This window comes from Euleptes europaea, chromosome 1 (assembly GCF_029931775.1).
Source record: "Euleptes europaea isolate rEulEur1 chromosome 1, rEulEur1.hap1, whole genome shotgun sequence".
NCBI lineage: Eukaryota > Metazoa > Chordata > Lepidosauria > Squamata > Sphaerodactylidae > Euleptes > Euleptes europaea.
In genome coordinates this window covers 95,350,986-95,370,290 of record NC_079312.1, presented here as the reverse complement: position 1 = coordinate 95,370,290, position 19,305 = coordinate 95,350,986, and the positions used below count along the sequence as shown (strand labels likewise).

General features: G+C 41.2%; 1 protein-coding gene across 7 annotated transcripts in view; it reads left to right on the top strand.

Annotated features, from left to right (window-relative positions):
- Positions 1-19,305, top strand: part of RAPGEF6 (Rap guanine nucleotide exchange factor 6) — a 173,163-nt gene that overhangs the window by 146,266 nt on the left and 7,592 nt on the right. For 4 of the 7 annotated variants that reach the window (XM_056854265.1, XM_056854292.1, XM_056854257.1 and 1 more), the window contains 6 exons: positions 2,317-2,537; positions 4,087-4,278; positions 6,055-6,189; positions 7,025-7,138; positions 12,156-12,381; positions 17,180-17,691. In XM_056854265.1, the coding sequence (XP_056710243.1) occupies positions 2,317-2,537; positions 4,087-4,278; positions 6,055-6,189; positions 7,025-7,138; positions 12,156-12,381; positions 17,180-17,691 (1,400 nt within the window). The remainder of the gene's footprint in view (positions 1-2,316; positions 2,538-4,086; positions 4,279-6,054; positions 6,190-7,024; positions 7,139-12,155; positions 12,382-17,179; positions 17,692-19,305) is intronic. The other 3 variants (XM_056854283.1, XM_056854300.1, XM_056854274.1) reach the window with 1 other exon arrangement.

Below are 19,305 nucleotides of genomic sequence, written 5' to 3'. Positions count from 1 at the left end.
AGTTCAATTCCCCAATTCAAGGTGCTATTGTTGACCTTTAAAGCCCCATGTGGTTTGGGACCAGTATACCTTAAGGACCTCCTATGAACCTGTAGTCATCTTCTTCGACTTTGCTTTGGGTGACCCCTGAGTTCTGGGGTTAGATGGGTAGCAATGCAAGAGAGGGCCTTCTCGTCATGGTGCCAAAATTGTGGAACACGGGCATTCATCTGTCCCCTACTGTCAGTGTCTTCCACCTGTAGGTGAAGACTTTGGCATTCCTTCAATGACTCCTCCTTCCTACTCTATTTTTAAAATTGCTGCGTCTGTGTTTTTTATATATGTAATTTACTCCTGTTTTCAAAATGGTTTATAATAATTTTATAATGTTTTGCTACCTTTGCATAATTAATGGATACCTTGGTGGCCCTGATTGGGCATAAAGAAGGAATATAAATTCTGTAAATAAATTAATATAACAGTGCCTGCTTGTACCTTCAGCAGCAATCAAGGGCAGACTTAGTAGAATAGCAAAACTTCTGTTACTGTCCTCCTGTTATATCATAACTACCATTAAAAACATAACTTCTTTTTTATTGTATTGATTTGTTTTATTGATTTTCTATTTTATCATTTTAAATGTTTTAAACATTTGAAATTGTGGCAGATCACAACATTCCAGGGTAAAAGCCAAAGAGAAGAGTCTTACCAAACACTGTTAAAATTCACAACTCATTATATATTTTCTTAAAAGTTAAGTACCATTGTTTCATAATAATACTTAATTTTTAATAATAAATATAATTGCCCTCTGATTATTAAAAATATTATTTTGTTGTTTTCAAAGTTAGTCCTTAAAAGATACTTGACCAAATAAAGGAGCAAAACTAGATACAACCCTGGAAGTCCATTAATGGATCTCTCTAGCAGTTTTAAAGAGAACAGCTGCCTGTTCTCCCCTATGAACTGAGCTGGAGATCCGCTGCATCTGTACAGGGTGCAGGGGGCTTAACCTTTGGCCGTATTATTTCTTTTTTAGACTGACCCTTCCCCTAAAACACACACATATGTGGGAAGGGGAAAAATAGACAGACAATTTTTGGGGCTGGGAGGGCTCACGAGGAAGAGGCAGTTTAAACCATCATTTGAACACAGCCCCTGTGTGCTGTTGTTTCCCTTTAAAAGCCACTGGGTTTTCTTAAAATCTGTTGAGAAATCTCCCAGTGTTGCATTTGTTTGGTCTTAAAGTAACAGGACATCCTTCCATTGAAGCTATTAAGCTACTTAGTGGTGAGATCAGAGTTTGTTTGTGTCCAGAGGTAGTGGTTGTGCTATAGGTGTTCTATCAGGGGTGTATATAATTGTGGTTGGAGCCCAAATGCCTTCTTGGGAGTTAATCATCTTATATCAGCTTCCAAAATTTCATGCTCCCATTCTGCAAGTATTGGTCACTGTCCAAAAAGTCTCTCCCATGCATGCAGCTGGGCGACTTTTTAGTTTCTTTCTAGTAGTCTCCTATATGAAACTACGCAGACTTCATATTCAGTTTTTAACTTGAAAGGGTAAAAGTGTAAACAAAGCCATCCAGTCATGTGCATGGGTCTTTCAGACCGAAATCTCTTGATCACAGCTAGCTAGCTTGCTTGCTCCCATTAGAAGAGGAACGGTTAAATCAAAACAGCTTCTCAGCAAAGTCTTAAAATGATCTCTCTGACAAACTACCTTTGTGGTTCATAGAATTCATTGCACTCTTCTCATAAGCCAAAGACCGGTTGCAGTCCGGGTTTGTTCACTGAGTGTGAAATAATGAAGTATATAACTTTTGTTATGCTGGAGATGAGCCCAGAGAATTAATACAGTGAGATGCTTCTTATATGGGGGATACACATCTTTGTTTTATTACAGATTTTTGACCCTCTAGCAAGTATTTGGCAACACAGTGAAATGAGTGTAGGTCAGTAGACACCTTGTCTTTGGCTTATACCCTAGGACTGAGTTACTTAAACAGTGCTGAATTCAATACATCTGGGAAAATCCATCTTTTGGTCCAACCCAGATTTGAAAAATGGTTTTCAGTGAAGCCTGAGGGGCTTAGCTATAACTATAGCATTTGCCCTGTTCTTGATCATTGCAGACTTCCAGTAAAATTTCTCCATTTACGCTGTTACCATTTTTAATGACAATTATTATTTGAACACTGCTCATCTTTAACTTGACATCAGCATGCGCTTTTAACAGAAGAATGTGTATGTGACCCGGCTTCAATGTTGGCTGCTTTGTGTCCTTGCTGCCAAAAGGGAAGCTGAACCTTAACTGCTTGGATATGCTATTTTGCAGATCATTGAGCCAGGGCAGCACAAACTCAAACATGCTGGATGTACAAGGAGGCGCTCACAAAAAACGTGCCCGGCGCAGCTCCCTTCTAAATGCCAAGAAGCTGTATGAGGATGCTCAGATGGCTAGGAAGGTTAAACAATACCTGTCTAATCTGAAAGTGGAAACAGATGAAGAAAAGTTCCAAGGAATGTCACTTCAGTGTGAACCCGCATATAGCACTTGTAAGTAAAACAAGTATTTAGCTTTATCGTTAAACCAGTGGCTTATGCTGTTTAACTTGGAAGGATGTCTGTACAGTACTTCAGGTCTGTTTTTTTGCCAGGTTTGCACTTTACAGAATTAAGGGATGACAAAGAAAATGAAAAGAACAGAAGCCACAGGTATGATAATGTTCACCAGATCAGAGAGGGTGTAAGTGGAATAGAGTTCTGAATGATAGTGTAAGAAAGCAGGTAACATGACTTTGCTAGCAACATCTTCTATCTTTTGGGCCTTTCTGGTTGACTGAAGCTTACTATCTTACACTTTCATTATGGCTTCTTTTTGTCTCTTAATCTACTGCTTAGCTTTTGAAAGTTTTTACTTAAGAGCGCTCTGAATTTTTCATCTTGTAAACATTCCATGAAAATCTATAATTGATGTTGAGTTCGCTAACTGGTTTTCCTACCAGTTACATATATAGGGTACACATATAAATAAGAAAAATATAGTCACTTCTATATTTAATTTGGAAGTTAAACTCCCTCCTCTCTTAAGGTGGTAAATAACTGTACATGCAGAAATGATATTTGAATGCATGCTTTAGTTTAACTTCACATACATGTTAAGTCTGCAGGGATGGCAACCATTAAGAGGTTTTCTTTTAGTCTGTTAACTCTGTCATAGACACTTTCAAGTGTATAGGATGGATTCAGCAGAGCATTCCTGTGGACACAAGGCAGTGGGAGATTTTTGCTGATTTTTCTCTTCCCACTGCAGACTTCCAACTACCCCCTCATGCTGCTACGGACTATTCCTCAAGAGCAGCATTTTGGGCTGCAGTGGGAGGAGCAAGATAAGAACGTTATGTTCCTCTTCTGTCCCTGCAGATTCCTAGCGGATCCCAGCCAACATTTTCTCATATGATGTAGCTGTGTGTTTTTGCCTGAACATAACAGAAGTTTACCTTATTGAATTAGGAATTTTAGTGATCTGCACATATAAATCGTTATCTTCTTTGAAAAATCATTGTATGGAGACAGCGATCAGAAGTTCATGAGTGAATCATCTACAGCTTCTACCTAATGAATAGGAGAGGGCTGCATCCTGGATTTGCATGGATGCATTCCACAAATGTTCATACCTTCCTCTGGCCTTTCCCTGATGCAAGAGGCTCATCTGGAAAAGCCTCTTGCATCAATGATAGATTCCTTGCACTGGAGTAAAGCTCGGCCGTTAGCACAGTGGATTTGTGGGATGCAATCTGTTGCTTTCAAAGCAGCATTTGAATGGAGGAGTGACAGAAGATTCGGGTTTTAACAAGGGTCGGCATCTTCATAACGAAGAAAAGCAAAGCAGTGTGTCAAGTGTGCCACCTACTGGAATTCATCTAGTATTCCTCAAAATTAGCCTCGCAGTATAACCAAATGTATGCTTGGAATAATGTTAATAATAGCTATTTCAAGGCTGTTCCAATGGCCTCCTATATTAGTTGAGATTCTTATATTTATTAAATTGTTAGCAGCTTTTAAAAAATGCAAAATACTTAGTTCCTCTTTTTCACTATATCAGTGACAAAAAATGTAAATGAAAGACGAGGAGCAAAAGTTTCGGAAATGTCTCCAATACCCCTGAGATCTGTTGGTCAAACTGCAAAAGCCCACCTTCATCAACAAAACAGGATGAGTCAAGTTCTTCAAGTTCCAGCTGTTAATTTGTACCCTATTAGAAAAAAAGGACCTGCAAAGGACCATGTTACTTTCAGTGAGTATTTATTTATTTAGTTCGTTTCACATTGCTGTAAAAATGATAATGAGTAATTTTTCAGGAGCATGACTTTTGGTTTGTTTTCCATTGTCTCACACTTTCTGCCATATAGCCTTACGAAAGCATAACATTCTCCTGTGTGACATTGTAAAATACCACTTTGTTTCCATCTTATCAATTAATACTTATTTTTCATAACAAAAATCCTCTGTTTAGAATAAACCTTTTTTTGTGACGGTTTCAGCAGCATCTCCTTTAATAGATATTTTCTGGAAAGTAGTTCTTGCAGAAATTCTTAAGATACCCTTGGAATTCGTCAAAACCCTGGTCACCAGTGCTTTACTTTACTTTTATTGTTATTACCGTCATTGACCAGAAAATGGTCACTAGGACTAAATACCAATTGCCCCATGGTGACTTGGATGAACAAAATAAAAAGAGTGTGATAATATGCAGGCTGTGTATGATTGTCTCTCTCCAGTAATGCATTAAAGGTCATATAAAGCTGTTTGCAAAAAAATCCCATCTTTCAACACAAGTACCATTCAGTCCTATCTCAAGGACAGAAGCCTCTCAGGCATCATGTGGAAATTGACACTGAACAATAAATCATTGATTTCTGTCCCAATTAGTTACAAAAGCATCAAAACCTGTTCCTTCTACTCATGTTTTGCTGTCATTCTTTCAAACAGAGAGACATCAGAAGTATTTTTATACTGAGCGACATAATAAGAATTCAGCATTTGTTCATCTACTGAAATCTGCATTTCTGTCTGTCAAAGGATATTTGTCTGCTGAGTAAAAAATACTAAAATAAACAGGAAGCTCTTAACCATTTGACACATTACATTGTCTGTCAGCATTCCAGAGACAGAGGGGTTTGCTTTTGCTAGATACCTTGCCTCTGCTGTTGGATTAATGTAAACAAGAGAATGTCTTTGTTTACATTATCTTTGGGCAATGTGAGACAGTGTGTGTCCTACATTAATTAATGTTATCACATCTTTCTATTTTTCCGACTGTTGAATGTAGTTTAGCTCACTTCTGAAACTTGCCTGCCAATTAAGTGAACCTTTGTGAATGGATCCAGAACTAACTTCAGTCCTTGGGCACCCCATTTACACAGGGTTTGGGTATTGGCACCTCATATCTGCTAACTGCGTAGTACCATTATACTTTCAAAGCAAGTTAATGAAACAAAACCATGCACTTTTCCCCAGCGTGATTGAAAATACAATACATTGTCTGTAATGTACATTTGAAGTTGCTGGACTTTTCTACAAGTCCAAAAGGCCACGTCGCGTAGGCCAAGGGGCAGAAAGTTGTACATCAAACTAACACCTGGCTCCATTGTAGGGACGTTTAGTTGGGGGTAGGGAGTGCAGAGCATGATCGCTTCCCAAAAGGGGGAAGATAGGTGTGGTGGGGGCACTACTCCCAACTAAGCCTATGTCAGTTCCATTCTGAGAAGCTTGATTCCTAAGCAAGTGGTTTAGCAAGAAACTGCAAGGAAGTGTGCAGTCTTACCCATACACTCAGGCTATGCTCAGTGGCCTTAATGTCATTTCATTGTAAGCCAAACTCAAATCTGGTTGAAACTTGGAACGCGTGAATGAATAACTGGAAATTGTGCATTACAGCCAGAGCATGGTTCCTTTACAAAGTGCACACTTCATTTATTCAGCCTTGGTACTTCAGACAGTTCCCATGACCGGAATTCTCCAAATTTGCATTATGAATTTTTTTTTTGTGAACTTTCTGTTACTGATATAGGTGCAGGATCTCCTCAGAAGTCAATGAGTTTGTCTGAAGAAGTAAACAGTAAAAAACAACCAGATGATAATGTCTCTATGGTGTCATCGTTGCATTCCAGTCCCCCTGCTTCTCCTCAGGGTTCTCCGCGCAAAGGTAGGAGGGAGCCCAGGGGGAACCTTTCATGCTAGTCTGCAACTTTACATTTGGGATCTTGATTACTCAATAGTTCATAAGACAGAGCATATTCAATTTATTGGGGCAAGGAAGGTCAACTTCATGGAGAAGATTAGGTTTTAAGAAAACATTTTGATATGAGTTGCTTTCCAGTCACCATGTTTAGATATTATTTCCGGATTTCGCCTTTGATTTGAAAAAGGTCATAATTTGTGGTAACGGGTGCCTCTTATGATGAATTGGATACACTTTTTGATTTTCAATACGAGGCACCTGTCAGGGGACAGGGCATTGTTATATTAGATATTTTATATATATTATGTTTTTGATATATTTAAATAGTTAGGCTCTGTTTTAAATACATAAATGAAAAAGCAAGCACATGCCCCTTTGATAGGTGACAGTTCTTGTGCCACTGAAGTAGCCAAAAATACTCTTGCTGTGGTGACTCGCCATAAACCTGTCATTTTTGTTAATGTTCATTTGATTCCATGAGGCTTGTTTTGTCTCTTAGTTGATTTCATTTGTTTGCATTGCTTTTGTTTTTTTTAAGGACAGCTTTGTTTTGATAAAAGTAGCCTCTGTCCTGTTTTATATTTGTTAACATCTCATTACAGAGCTAAAGTGAGATGTCTGGATTTCAGATTAATCAAACATCCACATCTCTGCCACTGTTTACTGAACTGCAGGTTATATTCCCTTTTCTACTAGATTCAAATGCAACATTATGCAGATTAAAAAAACCCAACAAAGACAAAAAGCATTCATTTTACTGTCACTGTGTTATTTGCTTTCTGTATTTCTTTCTTTGTAGTGGGTAACCCCCAGAGATCTGATAACTGCAGCCAGATTAATCTGTCTGGCTCTTCTTCATCACTTGCTAGTGAAACCAGCAACAAGAACAGTGGACAACGCAGCTATGGAATAGGTGGGGTTTATTTGCAAAAGAGAATCCAGCAGATGACTAGCAGGACAGCAGAAAGATCAGTCTGTACTGAAGACAGCAAGAGGCAGGATGCTAGCGTGAAGACAGAGCTTTTGTACAAGCCCAGGAAAAGAATGGGGTCCCCCTTTGGAAGATTCAGGGAAAGGAGTTTCTCCAGGGAAAGACCAGCTTTCAACCGTTGTGTGGAATCAGAGTGCAAGCAAGATAGGGATAGAAATGAAAAACAGAAGGACGCAGACAGTAATGTGTTAGATTCAACCAGTAGCCATGGAAACAATACTTCTCTGTTCTGGCACAAAAGAAGGAAGACTTTCTAATGCATTGTCCATCTTATGTTGGACTTTAAAAATGTATTTTTACTGTGCATTTGCATTCATATTTGCCCTACTTTTGAATATCTGTGGCTATATCAGGATTTTTTCCCAAATTTGAAAATATTGACATAGTATACATTTGTACATATTTTCCTTTGTAATTTTGAATATTAAAACTGCAAGATAGGAAGTTATATACTCTTTAGATGCCTCTTAGAAATCGTGCAGGCACGGCTGCTGGCAATAACTGGTTGCTCCTTTTCCAGAAAATGGAGCTTCGGTAACATATTCTGGTCCCCTTTCCATAGCTGTGTTCCTGCTTTGCAAGCTCTGCATTGTGGATGAAGAGCTTGCTAAGTAACGATGGGCCGTATTTCTCCGATGTGACATATATTTGTTGTCATGTTCTTGTGTTCCACTGTCAATGTACTGTAGCATGCAGTGCCTGCTTCATTCATGTAAGAGGAAATAGCTGGGTGAAGGATACCTTTGTAAGGCAAGCCGCTCGTATGAAAACAACTTTTTCATGCAATCCTGGCAATTAACAGCCACACCTCTATAGACCAATCTGTGAGCCAGGGCTTTGTTTGTATTGGTGTGGGTGAAATAAAATTGCACTGGTATAGCTGCTTGCTAACAGAAGTTTCAAGTGACAAGGGCACCATTTCCATGTAGGAATTAGGTTTTGCAGGCTGATCCCGTGCACGCAAAGTTCCACGGCAGATCACACCACTTACTCTCAAGTAAAGGTTTATAAAATGACAATTCTAGTCTTAGTTTGTTTAGAGATCTCAGCTAGCTACGTAGACACATCAGCAAAATGTGGCTCCTTTTTAAATATTGAAGTAAGACATTTTTTCATGAATTAGTATGTAGATAGCACACTAATGCTGTAAAAAGAAGGGAGATTAAGTTTAAAATAAGCATTTTAATTTATTTTACTTTTAAGTTATCCATTCCTCTCCCTTCATCGAACAAACATAATTATTTTTGCCTCCATTCGAATGTAAAAATCCACAGATCTTCAGGTTAGCAGATTCTAACTTTGTGTTCAACATGCTAGTTTGTTTACAGTGCAATTTGGTGTGCTACCTCAGTATAAGCCCATTGAATTCACTGGCTGTAGTCTGTAACTTTGCATAGGATTGCACAGGGGCAGCCCATTCCTGAAAGGGGGGGGGAACGAAACTCCTTTGGAGCTGGCATGACAGCGTAGGTGCCCCCTTATCACAGAATAAGGTGGCTTCCACGCTGGCGCGGGAGCAAACACCCCAGCGTCTGGGTGTCGCCGCCCCCCCCCACCAGCTCAGCCACACCTGCAGGGCTTTCTCAATGTACACCCCCCTCTGCTGCTCTTGCTTCCCATTGTAGCTTTTAAAATGTTGAGGGAAGGAGAAACAGGAGTCTATGTCACATGCTTTTAGATTCTGGTTTGCTTGATTTAGAGCTTTTTAAATTGGGTTAAACTGGGCATGATCAGATGCTGCCCATGATTTTTACACTAAACTGAAACCAAGTGATAGTTATTTGTCCTGTTGTTATACATTGCTGGAGTTTGGACTCCATGCTGTTTTTTTGTACATCTATAGAATGTACAACTTTAAGACCTTATGCAACTTCAGTAGGTGCCTTGACATTATGCAGGCACATCTAGAAACTAGACTTTACAAATCTGTTGGAAACTGAATGTATTTTATTGTAATCTGTTGTAAACTAAGCATAATAGGAGCCAACACCTCAGCATAGTAAAAACACAGAAAAAATTGTTCAGTAACTCTGATGTGGCATTTATATAAGCTACTTACTATTTTTTGTCAAAGTAACATAATACACAAACTTCAAGAAGCACAAAAATGAATATAAGCAATACATACCTCCAACTTTTTCCATTCCTGTTGCTGAAGTGAGTTATGGTCTCAGCTGTATATATGAATCTAGCCTCCTCCTTCTTAAATATTATATTTTGTATTCTGTTTGGTTCTTTGTTGTCTTTGTCCTTCTCAGGTCCAATTGACATACGGAAAATTATTAAAAGACCCACTTTCTAATAATTCCAGTGGTGTGAATGAGACTCAACCAGTCCTAGACAATATACTCTCAGCAGGATTTCTAGACAAGGATTAGATTTTCTCTCCAACTTGCAAAACTGATTTAAATTTTCTTGGAATATAACAAGTTTAATATTCCAGATTAGAGTGGGAATACCAAAATTGATTAGTAGTTATTTTTAATGTGTAAAGATGAAGAACTTTATTTGTTGTGTGAATTCATATAGAAACAATTCCCAGGGTATTTTAAGACAGTGATTGTGCCTCCCTGATTTCTACATTCAGCAGAGTTGGGCCTGGGTTCTCAGACCTTCATGTCTTCCCCTCTTCCACCAAATAATAGGTAGAAGGTCATACCTGTAGCAGAAAATGTAATAAAAGTTCAGGGTCCTGCCTTCTGCAGGAAGTGAGGAGGAAGCAAAGTAGAGAAACTGAACAATCCTAATAACACTTTTCCTGGGAATAAGTTCCATTGAATAGACCTGTTTAGGATTTGTGTCTCCATTGTAATTATTTAACTATAATAGATCAAAACAATGTTTGTGATTATGGTCAGGATCATCATACAAACAAACCAAAGCATTTATACCACAAACCAGTCTTCAGAACTGCTTCTTCAAAGGCTTATTTTTTATTTTGTGTTTTCATAGTGTCAGAATTCTCAGGAACAATAAGGCTAATTTAATTTTGCTAAAAGTCTAATCTGAGAAAGGTGTATTTATGGTTCTTGAAAATAGCAATAATGTGCCTTAGAAGTTCTGCTGCTACTCTAAATGTTTAAATTTTCTGAAAGGGAAATTTAAAATTTAGTAGTATAGTGTGTCTACATTGAGAAGTAGACATGCAGTACATAATCTGATAAAGGCCTGTTATCTAAAATCTATTGAAATGCAGTCTTCTGAATAAAATTATTTTGTTAATAGAAAAATAATTAACTGAAAGGAGGGCAAAAGGATTTGTTATAATTAGAATAAATTAAGGGTAGAACTGTACCAGTTCAAACAGAAGTTATTTTGTGAACTGTATGAGAGTTATATTTTTTTCTTGGGGAAGCATTTCAAACACACACCAACACAACAGGAAGTGGAACAAGAAAGAAAAATCTTAACCATTTGATTCTGTGACTCCATAAATTGCCACTAAGTGCCCTTCTCAAGACTTTGAGGTAGTTCTTAGATATGCAAGCTAATAGGTTTTAGTTCAGTTCATAGATTTTATGGCATTTTAATGAGCAATAATGTCTTTAATTTTTTTGTGGACATCTATAAGTACATTTTCTTTAATTTGCTGTAAAATCTTTTAAGTTTTGCTTTTGGGGACACACAATAGCAGCTTGGTGTTGTTGGGGAGGATTCGTTGGTTTGGCTTCCTTCTGTTAAGGATTTTAGGAGAAAGTTTCAGTTGAGAGTTGCCATATTTCTTTCTCTTTGTGTTCTTCAAGTGATAAGGAGTCTTGAAATTTGGTGGTCTAGTCCATTGACTGACTTTTGAAGAAGCTCTGTACATTGTACTGAAGAGGTTTTACCTCTGGCTTCATTGTATTATGTCACAAGTATGCCATTTGGTTTTTGATAAATGTTCAAAGCTTGGTTCTCCTATTTTTTTTATGAACAGTTAGACTTGAGCAGCATTACTTGAACAAGTGGGCGGGGTAATGCATTGGCTAAAACGGGTGGGGAACCTTTTTCGTGCCAAGGGCCATTTGCACATTTATAACATCATTCGGGGGCCATACCAGGTGTAGATCTCCCAGTGGGAGGGAGAGGCTAGGGTTTCCAGGTCTCCGGCCACCACCTGGAGGTTAGCAACCCCAGGGGAGGCCATGCAGAGAAGGCCTGGAGGGCGCCCCCGCTCCCCCCCCAGGTGGGAGGGCAGCCAGCGGTGGGCCCGAGCAAACGAGGCGCCGGGGGGCGCAGCCCACAGTCTATCAGCAAGGGAGGAAGGAAGGAAAACAGAGAAAGAGGAAAAGGGAGAGAGGGAGAAAGAAATGGAAAGAGGGGGAGAAAGAAAAGGATGGAGGGAGACAGACAAAGAAAAAGACAGAAAGAGAGGGAGAGAGAAAAGCCTACACACACACACACGCCGGCCCCACGCGACCTGGCCCCAGGCTCCATGCCCTTCCACCCCCAGGAGTCTATGTCACAAAAGGCCCCCCGAAGCCCGATCGGCTCCTGCCGCATGCTCTCCCACCAGGAGCCCCGGGCCTCTTTTCCCCCCTCCCTCTCGCTGCTCAACAGCCGACAGGCAGCAAGAGGGGCTTACAGTGTGCCCCGGCGTTCCTGCACGCTGCTGCTATAGGGGGCAGCCTTGGGGGAAGCATCCCTCCCCCTCCTCTCGCCGACCAACAGCTGTCAGTCGGCGAGAGGAGGTCCAAAGCCATGCAAGCCATGGCCCCATGGCCCCAGGAACACCCTCAGGTAGGGCCGCCCTGTGCCGCGCCTCCATGGCGGGGCCCTGGAGCTCCCGAGGGCCACAAAAAATGTCCTTGGGGGCCGCATACGGCCCCCGGGCCTGAGGTTCCCCATCCCTGGGCTAAAAGCATTTTGCCTGTGAAAGTGTGTGTTGTCGTGTTAAGCAGGGTGATAAATAAAGCTGTCTGAATTCTTTAATGTTCTTCTCTTTTCCTGTCACACTTAGGCTATGCCCTCATACCATCTGCCAAATCTGAGAATTTCTCAGATTCCAGTCACAGCGAGATCTCTTCACGGTCCAGCATTGTGAGCAACTGTTCTGCTGATTCAATGTCTGCAGCCCTTCAGGATGAGAGATGCTTGCCTCAGGCAGTTGCGGTAGATTTGGGAGGAACAGCGGAAAGGAAAGAGCACCGTCACCCATCCTTGGAGTATAGTCCGCCTTGCACTGGGTAAGGGAGGCTCCACTGAGACATATAAGAGAGGATTTTAATGATGGAGCATTATATTCAAGCCATTTTCTTCCTGTGTTACAGTCTTCCTTATGTGTAATGTTAGCCCGCTGAATGGCATCCAGTACTTAAAAAGAGAGAGAGGTGTACTGTCTGCATAGGGAATTTTATACAGTAATTTTCCTCATAGTTGTAGGTTTTACGGGGGTGGGGTGGGGGGTGGAATGCAAAAAAAAAATGCACTAAGGCAATGAGATTTAAATAAATTGCCCCTGGTATAACAATAGGTACTGAATGTTCAAAGATGTTATCCTGGGAAACTCCATAAAGCTATTTAAATGATTTCATGTTTAATGTATAGCATGATAGCTTTTAATGGCTGTACTAGCAAGTAGGAAATATACTTTCAGGCTTATGCCTTAAGGCATATTGTCAGAAACTGTTTGCTTTATTATAATTGGATGGCTGCTGCCAGTGGGAAGCTGGACAATGGCAGTTATGACTAAAGGTTCCACGGCATGAAGTGCTTTTACAAGCCTTGAGATGAGTAGATAGATTTTTTTTTAAACCACCTGAATGCATTCAGTCTGTATAGCACTGCTGTTAAAGTGCACAGATACTTTGTTTAAAATGAACCGTGTTAGGCCGAATAACTGAGCAAGTCGTGCTGGTAATGGCAGTGGATGATTTGCAACAAGTCAGTACTTCTTTGTGATCTCTGTGCATCCCAACGACGGGATTTCCACCTGTGCAGAGTTTCCTTTCAGAAACTTTTGGAATTAGCTTTTTACGTGCAAAACTTCTGTTCCCTCAGAGGCACAATCTTGACTGCGCACGCCCAGGAGGGAGGAGTCTCATCTTGCTTAGTCCCTTTCGGTTTGCTGCAGCAAAAGCAGTGTTTTGGATATATCTTGAGAGGGGCCTTTTCTGCAAGCTAGTTTTCTTCAAAGCAAAAAACCAAACAAACACATAACTTAGTAATCATTTCCTACTTTCTTTCTGATCCGTTTTCCTACTTTCCTATGTTTCTCTCATTGCCCTTCTGTGGTGCAAAGGACAACTGTGTCTACAATGAAGGGAAAAGCTACTTTCAGCTGATGGCCACAACCTGTGTCTAGTGCCTTGGGGAACAGCACACACCAGAGACTTGTGACCACTTCGTCAAATTTACAAAGCAAGCAAGGCACAACCAACCATGCAACACTCTGGGAGGATGCTCTTTGCCTCCGAGACAATGACTGGATAGTCGGCACTGACAGCACAGAAGCCTATGGTTCACTTTCCCGCCACTTCAACTTCGGATTTCAGAGCCATGGCCACTGAGCACTTCAGAACCCAATCAACAGTGAACAATACAACTAAAGCTGAAGAGACCAGCCCTGTTACATACAAACCCAACCAAAAATATAAAGAGAAACATAAACCCAAGGTTGATTAATGGAGATCTGCTTCACCCTTGATCTGAGCTCCTGAGGTAAATATTTGTTTTGTGTTTTGGAGAACTCCGTGATATGGCTACAAGAACCAGTCCTCAAACGTTTCTTGGCAAAGAAGAGATCCTTCTGATATCAAAAATCCTGTCAGCTAATTCATCTCTAATGAATAACTTCTTGAATCATTCTCTGAAGGGCGGCTGGAACATTTTCCAAGTGAGGTCCAACCACCATCAATGCCTCTGTTTTCACCGTCATCAAAGTGGGTACTCAATAGAGGTTACTTTGTTTCCCCCGCCCAGAGTATTCAGATGTTCTGTCCCCAAACTTACTTTCTTCCTTAAGATGGATCACCTGCAGAAAGAGGCAATAAAAGCTTCTACTTGCAATACTCCACCAGCTCAGAAAAATTCTTTGTTCCATCTTCAGTCTTTCAGGAGTACATGTGTATACAGTTCTCCATCTCTTGGTTGCCCTAGGCTTGCATGTCAGTGGGAAGAAGTCTCATCCTTACTTGGTAAGGACTCCAGAGTCACTTATCCTAGTAACCTTAGACTCCATATCCACAAGGGGTATTCTTCTCTCAGACAGGCTACTGAACCTAACGTATCTGGTAGGAACTTTATTTACCAGCCGTTGCAATGCCAGGCATATTCAGAGGCTGCTGGGCCTCATGAAAGCTTCTACTACCATGGGTATAATTTGTCAAGCCAAGATGAGGCCTCTATAGTGCTGGTTCAACCTCAACTTCCAACTGATGGGGGACATATTGCTGCACATAAAATAACTGGTGCTCAGAAGTCTTATATATGGTGAACTTATCCTCACTCCTCTGCCAAGTGGTCCCCTTTACATGGCCTTCTCCTCAAGTGATCCTCATGACCAATACCTTTTGTTGGTGATCTGGAGGATAATTCTGGAGTTGCATTAAGACATTCTGAAGTAGATATTTCTGAATAGCAGAAACCTGCTATAGATGGTTCTATGAGAGTAAGTGGAAGTGCTTTCATACCTGTGCCTTAACATGAGATGGGGCCACCTGGCTTGTGGCTTCAGTCTTATGCCTTTTTCACCTGCATTACCTAGGGCTGGCATACTCATCTCTCAATTTAACACCTATCCCGGCTTTACACCTGGTAATATAGGGACATTATCTCTTTGTCCAATCCCTTCTTAAGCAATTAGGGTCCTCATCAGGTTTCGTCCTCCAGTGATACCATCTAAAATCTGCATGGGAATACAGCTGATCCTCACCCAGGTCATGAAAAAGCCGCTTGAGTCCTTGACCACCTGTGACCTGCCAAGCCTCACTTACTTCCTCATTCCAGTCTGGTCTTCAACAAAAGTCCAGTGAACTCTGCACATCAAGTTTTCATTCCTTCCGGTTCTCAGAAACAAAGTGATCCTAGGCATGTCTTTTCTGCTAAACATTGTCTCTGAGTTTCATCTGATGTAGGACCTGATCCTCCCTTTATACTCCAGAGCTACTCTCAGATCCAGAAAGAGCCCCGCTCCCTTCAGGAAACATCCTGACCTTTTTCTTCTATACCCAAGTAAGAGTGTCTTCCCAGAGGTTAAGTTTCTTGGCAATATCCACTGTTAAGTTCTGCTGTGATCTGTTCCAGAAGACTCTTCCTGGAGTTATTCCACTAGTCTTCCTGTCAACAAAAGGATCCCTATTCTTGAACTTTGCAGAGCAGCTGCTCAGGCCCATCCTTTGCGAAGCACTATGCCCTGTACATCAGAGCCAGAACATTTGCATCCTTTGGCAAGTTGTTCTCAGTACTTGCTAGACCCACTTGAGGTACCTCCAGGTAGATAAGCTTGCTAGCTTTTGCCCTACAGTGTGATGCACAGAGAACATGAAAAAGTTAAAACAAGTTGCTTGCTTATAACGGTTGTTCTTTAAGTGGTCATCCATGCATTCACATGACCAACTTTTCTGCAACAGATACTTTTAACTTGCTTTGTTCCTTTTTTGGACGGAACTGAGTGAGAAGATGCAACTCCTCATTCTTTGACGTGCAGTTGAAACTGTGCTGTGAGGAGTAGAGGATTTTTGTGTCTAAAACTTAGCTCTAGATATTTCTGAATCAAAGTTCTGCAAAGAAGCAAAGCCTATCAATGTGAATGCTCAGAAGACTAATTGAAGAAAAACAGTTAAAAGTAAGCACTTTAAGTAATCCATCGATTAGCAAAAATAAAACCTTGGACATTTTCTACACTTTGTTTTTGAGCAATGCACTGTTTAGAAGCAGCTTGTGCTGGTCATATAAATGGAAGACACATTGCTGTTAGGTCTGCACAGAGATTTTACTTAGTATGGTCCTTGTTTGAGACACATTTAGCATACTGCTGACTTTTGTTTCCTGCACTGGAAAGCTATGAACAATGACAAAGTGCTTAAAATGCAAGAGCAGTTAAGTTGACCAACACTGACAGAAAAATCTAATGAGAACTGTTGTTTCTGACTCTGAGAACCTTTTGAATATTTATTTCCCATTTCTTCTTTTTTTGTCTTCCTCCTGGTTCAAAAGTGAAGTATCTGTGTGTTTGTGCAAATTTTGTAGTAGAGGCCTGTCTGAGGTAGGAATTAGCATACAGACAGAAAATATGGAATAGTATTGAAAAATCTTGTTCATTGAAGTCCAGTTATAGCATGTGGGTGTGTGTTTCAGATGTGTCGAACTCATTTGTTATGAGGGCCTGATGTGGCATAAATGTCACTTGGTCAGGCCAGGCCATGCCTCGTCAGCCCAGATTGCGGGGGGGGGGGGGCTGCCTCAGCTGGTGAGCTCACAGCGGGCTCGCCAGCCCACATTGGGACTGAGAAGGAGTTTGACTTCCTTGGCTGGCTTGTGGGCTGGATAAGAGCTCTCAAGGGGGCAGATCGGGCCCACAGGGTGTACATTTGACACCCCTGGTGTAATTATATGACCTGCACTGGAGATAATTTAGAAAAAAAAATTGAAATGTGATAGAAACCAACATGATGCTGGGAAAGGACAATGACTTAGAGTGGAAACCAACAAATTACAGACATGGGAAAAATAGAAAAGGCTTTAGTGGAGATGTGACTCACTAGAAACAATAGTTAAGCCAAAACTGTAGAAACATTTTCAACCTTGCTGAATTGTACACTTAATTGTGTGTGTGTGTGCGTACGTTTGTTTGTTTGTTTATATTTAAATGCTGAGAAGTCTGCATAACATTTTGCTCAAATCTAAGGTGCTTGTTACTTGGAGAGAACAGGCAAGTAAACATTTATATTGGATGATGTTGACAGTTGCACTGCTTGCATATTCTCTACATATTCTCTAAATGAACACGGTTTTCTTCCTAATTTCCAATATCTTCACATTCAGATGGCCGTTACCCAGACCTCCAATGATCCGAGGACTGCCTGTCTCATCTTCCATGAGTGCTGAGGAGATCTCCCACGAGCACATCATGATAGAAGCAGCAGATAGCGGTCGTGGAAGCTGGACTTCTTGCTCCAGTAGTTCGCATGATAATTTCCAAACAATCCAGAACCCAAAAGGATGGGATCTCTTAAACTCTTACCGCCACACTCATTTAGAAAGAGCCATTGCCGAAGTAGAACCATCAAACTGCTGTCCTGAAGAGGCTCATTTGCAGTCCAATGTCTGTTCAAATAACAGCAGGCAGTCAAAAGCTGGCATGGACTTTGACCAATCCCGGCAGAGCTGGGCTTCCTCGAGTTCCCTCTCAGACACCTATGACGCAAACTATGGGACAATAAAACGGAGAGGACTTGACAATTTAACAGCAGACCAGACTGAAGTTTTAGACTCCAAAGCAGGCAGCGATGCAGCTTACAAAACGGTCACTTCAAGTACAGAGAGAGGCCTCATAGGTAAGCCAAGTCAAAGGCTTGGGGAAGCTTTCACATCTGTTATGCATTATGTTATTAAGCTGTTAAGAAATTGCATCAGCCAAACGGGGAGGCGGATTGCAAGTGTAAAATCTAGCTTGTGCACATGTTTCCGATCAAATAAATCCTCAGAGGATGTGTTTCCAAACCTCCTTGGGAGTGCAGGAGGTGGGATTTAAAATTACAAAACAGTACATTTCCTTACTGCCTTACAGGGAAGGGAGATGGTTTTAACTAGCTTCCATGAAACCGCTTATTTTCTGTCAGACTCCTTATAGCTCTTCCTCTGATTACGACTTTGGCCTCTTGTTTCTTGAGCAATCACCCTGGTGAGGCAGAAAGTGTCCAGTGAGCGAATCCAGGCCGAGAGATTCTCTCCAGTTGTTCCATGCTGCCAGCCCATTCCTCTTGCTTCTGAGACGGGAAGGAAATCGTCTTCCTGGTGCCATTTTGCACTGGCAGCAGATTTGTGGGCATCTAAATGCTGCATGTCCTAAAAAAAGATTGGTGGTGCTCTGTGCCAAGAAGATCCAAATTCCACAACAAAAATAGATCCCCTTTTGGAAAACGAGAAAATGCACGGAAGGAAATTTGTAAACCATGCCCATTTTTTGGGTTAAAGAAAAACTTAGCTATGAAGGCCCTAAAAGTGAAAATTGTATAGCAGAAAGATCTTCCAAGAGTCCTAGCACATACACACTTTGAGGTTTTTTAGAATTCATTTTCCCCACAAACTAGGGGCAATTCTAGTTTTAAATTCTGCACTCAGAGGAAACTAAACATATAAATATAATTTCCCTCAGCCAACAACTTGCTGTGAGTAGGCATGCTTCAGTGCCAAACTCCCCTGGCTGCGAGGCTGCTGCCCAGTCCATGTTGCTACAGAGAGCAGCACATATGCTCCCTCCAATGAAAAATCTGGAGCAGTCCCCACTTGCCAGAGGGGTCACTTAGGATGAATGTATGCCATCACTCCCTCATTCCGCTGACACACAAAACTGAAAATGTTTGGAAATGTGTGTTGTTCTAACTTTGTAAAGGCCTTATTGCACAAGGAACAATACAATGGTGGAAGAGGTATGGGTTCAGCTGTAGGGATATACAGCTTAGCTGAGACACTGTGCTTGGGGGGAGATGGCGCAGAGAGGAAGAGGATGAAGGAGGGAACTCTTTCCATCTGCCTGGCTTCTGTACCATCTCCTCCCTCATATAACCCAATATTTTCTAACTGGTGATGCAGAGGGAGGGAAGGAAAATATTGGTTTGGTGGTGATGGGCAGGAACAGAACCTCCCCACCTACACACATATAGTTAAATTTGGGACAGAATTTGGTCGAGTTGCTCAGCTAATCTTAGTTTCCAAAGACAACAGAAACTTTCCTTGGGACAGAATTTGGTCGAGTTGCTCAGCTAATCTTAGTTTCCAAAGACATAACAGAAACTTTCCTTGGGCTTAGGGGAAATAGATAGCCTACATGTTGAGGCCAAGACCTCTAAACCCTCATGACAAGTTGAGGGGCTGAGGGACAACTAAGTTTGCTTCATAAACTTGCCAGGGTTAAGGGTGTGGGGTTGAAGGGAGCAACATCTCTTTCG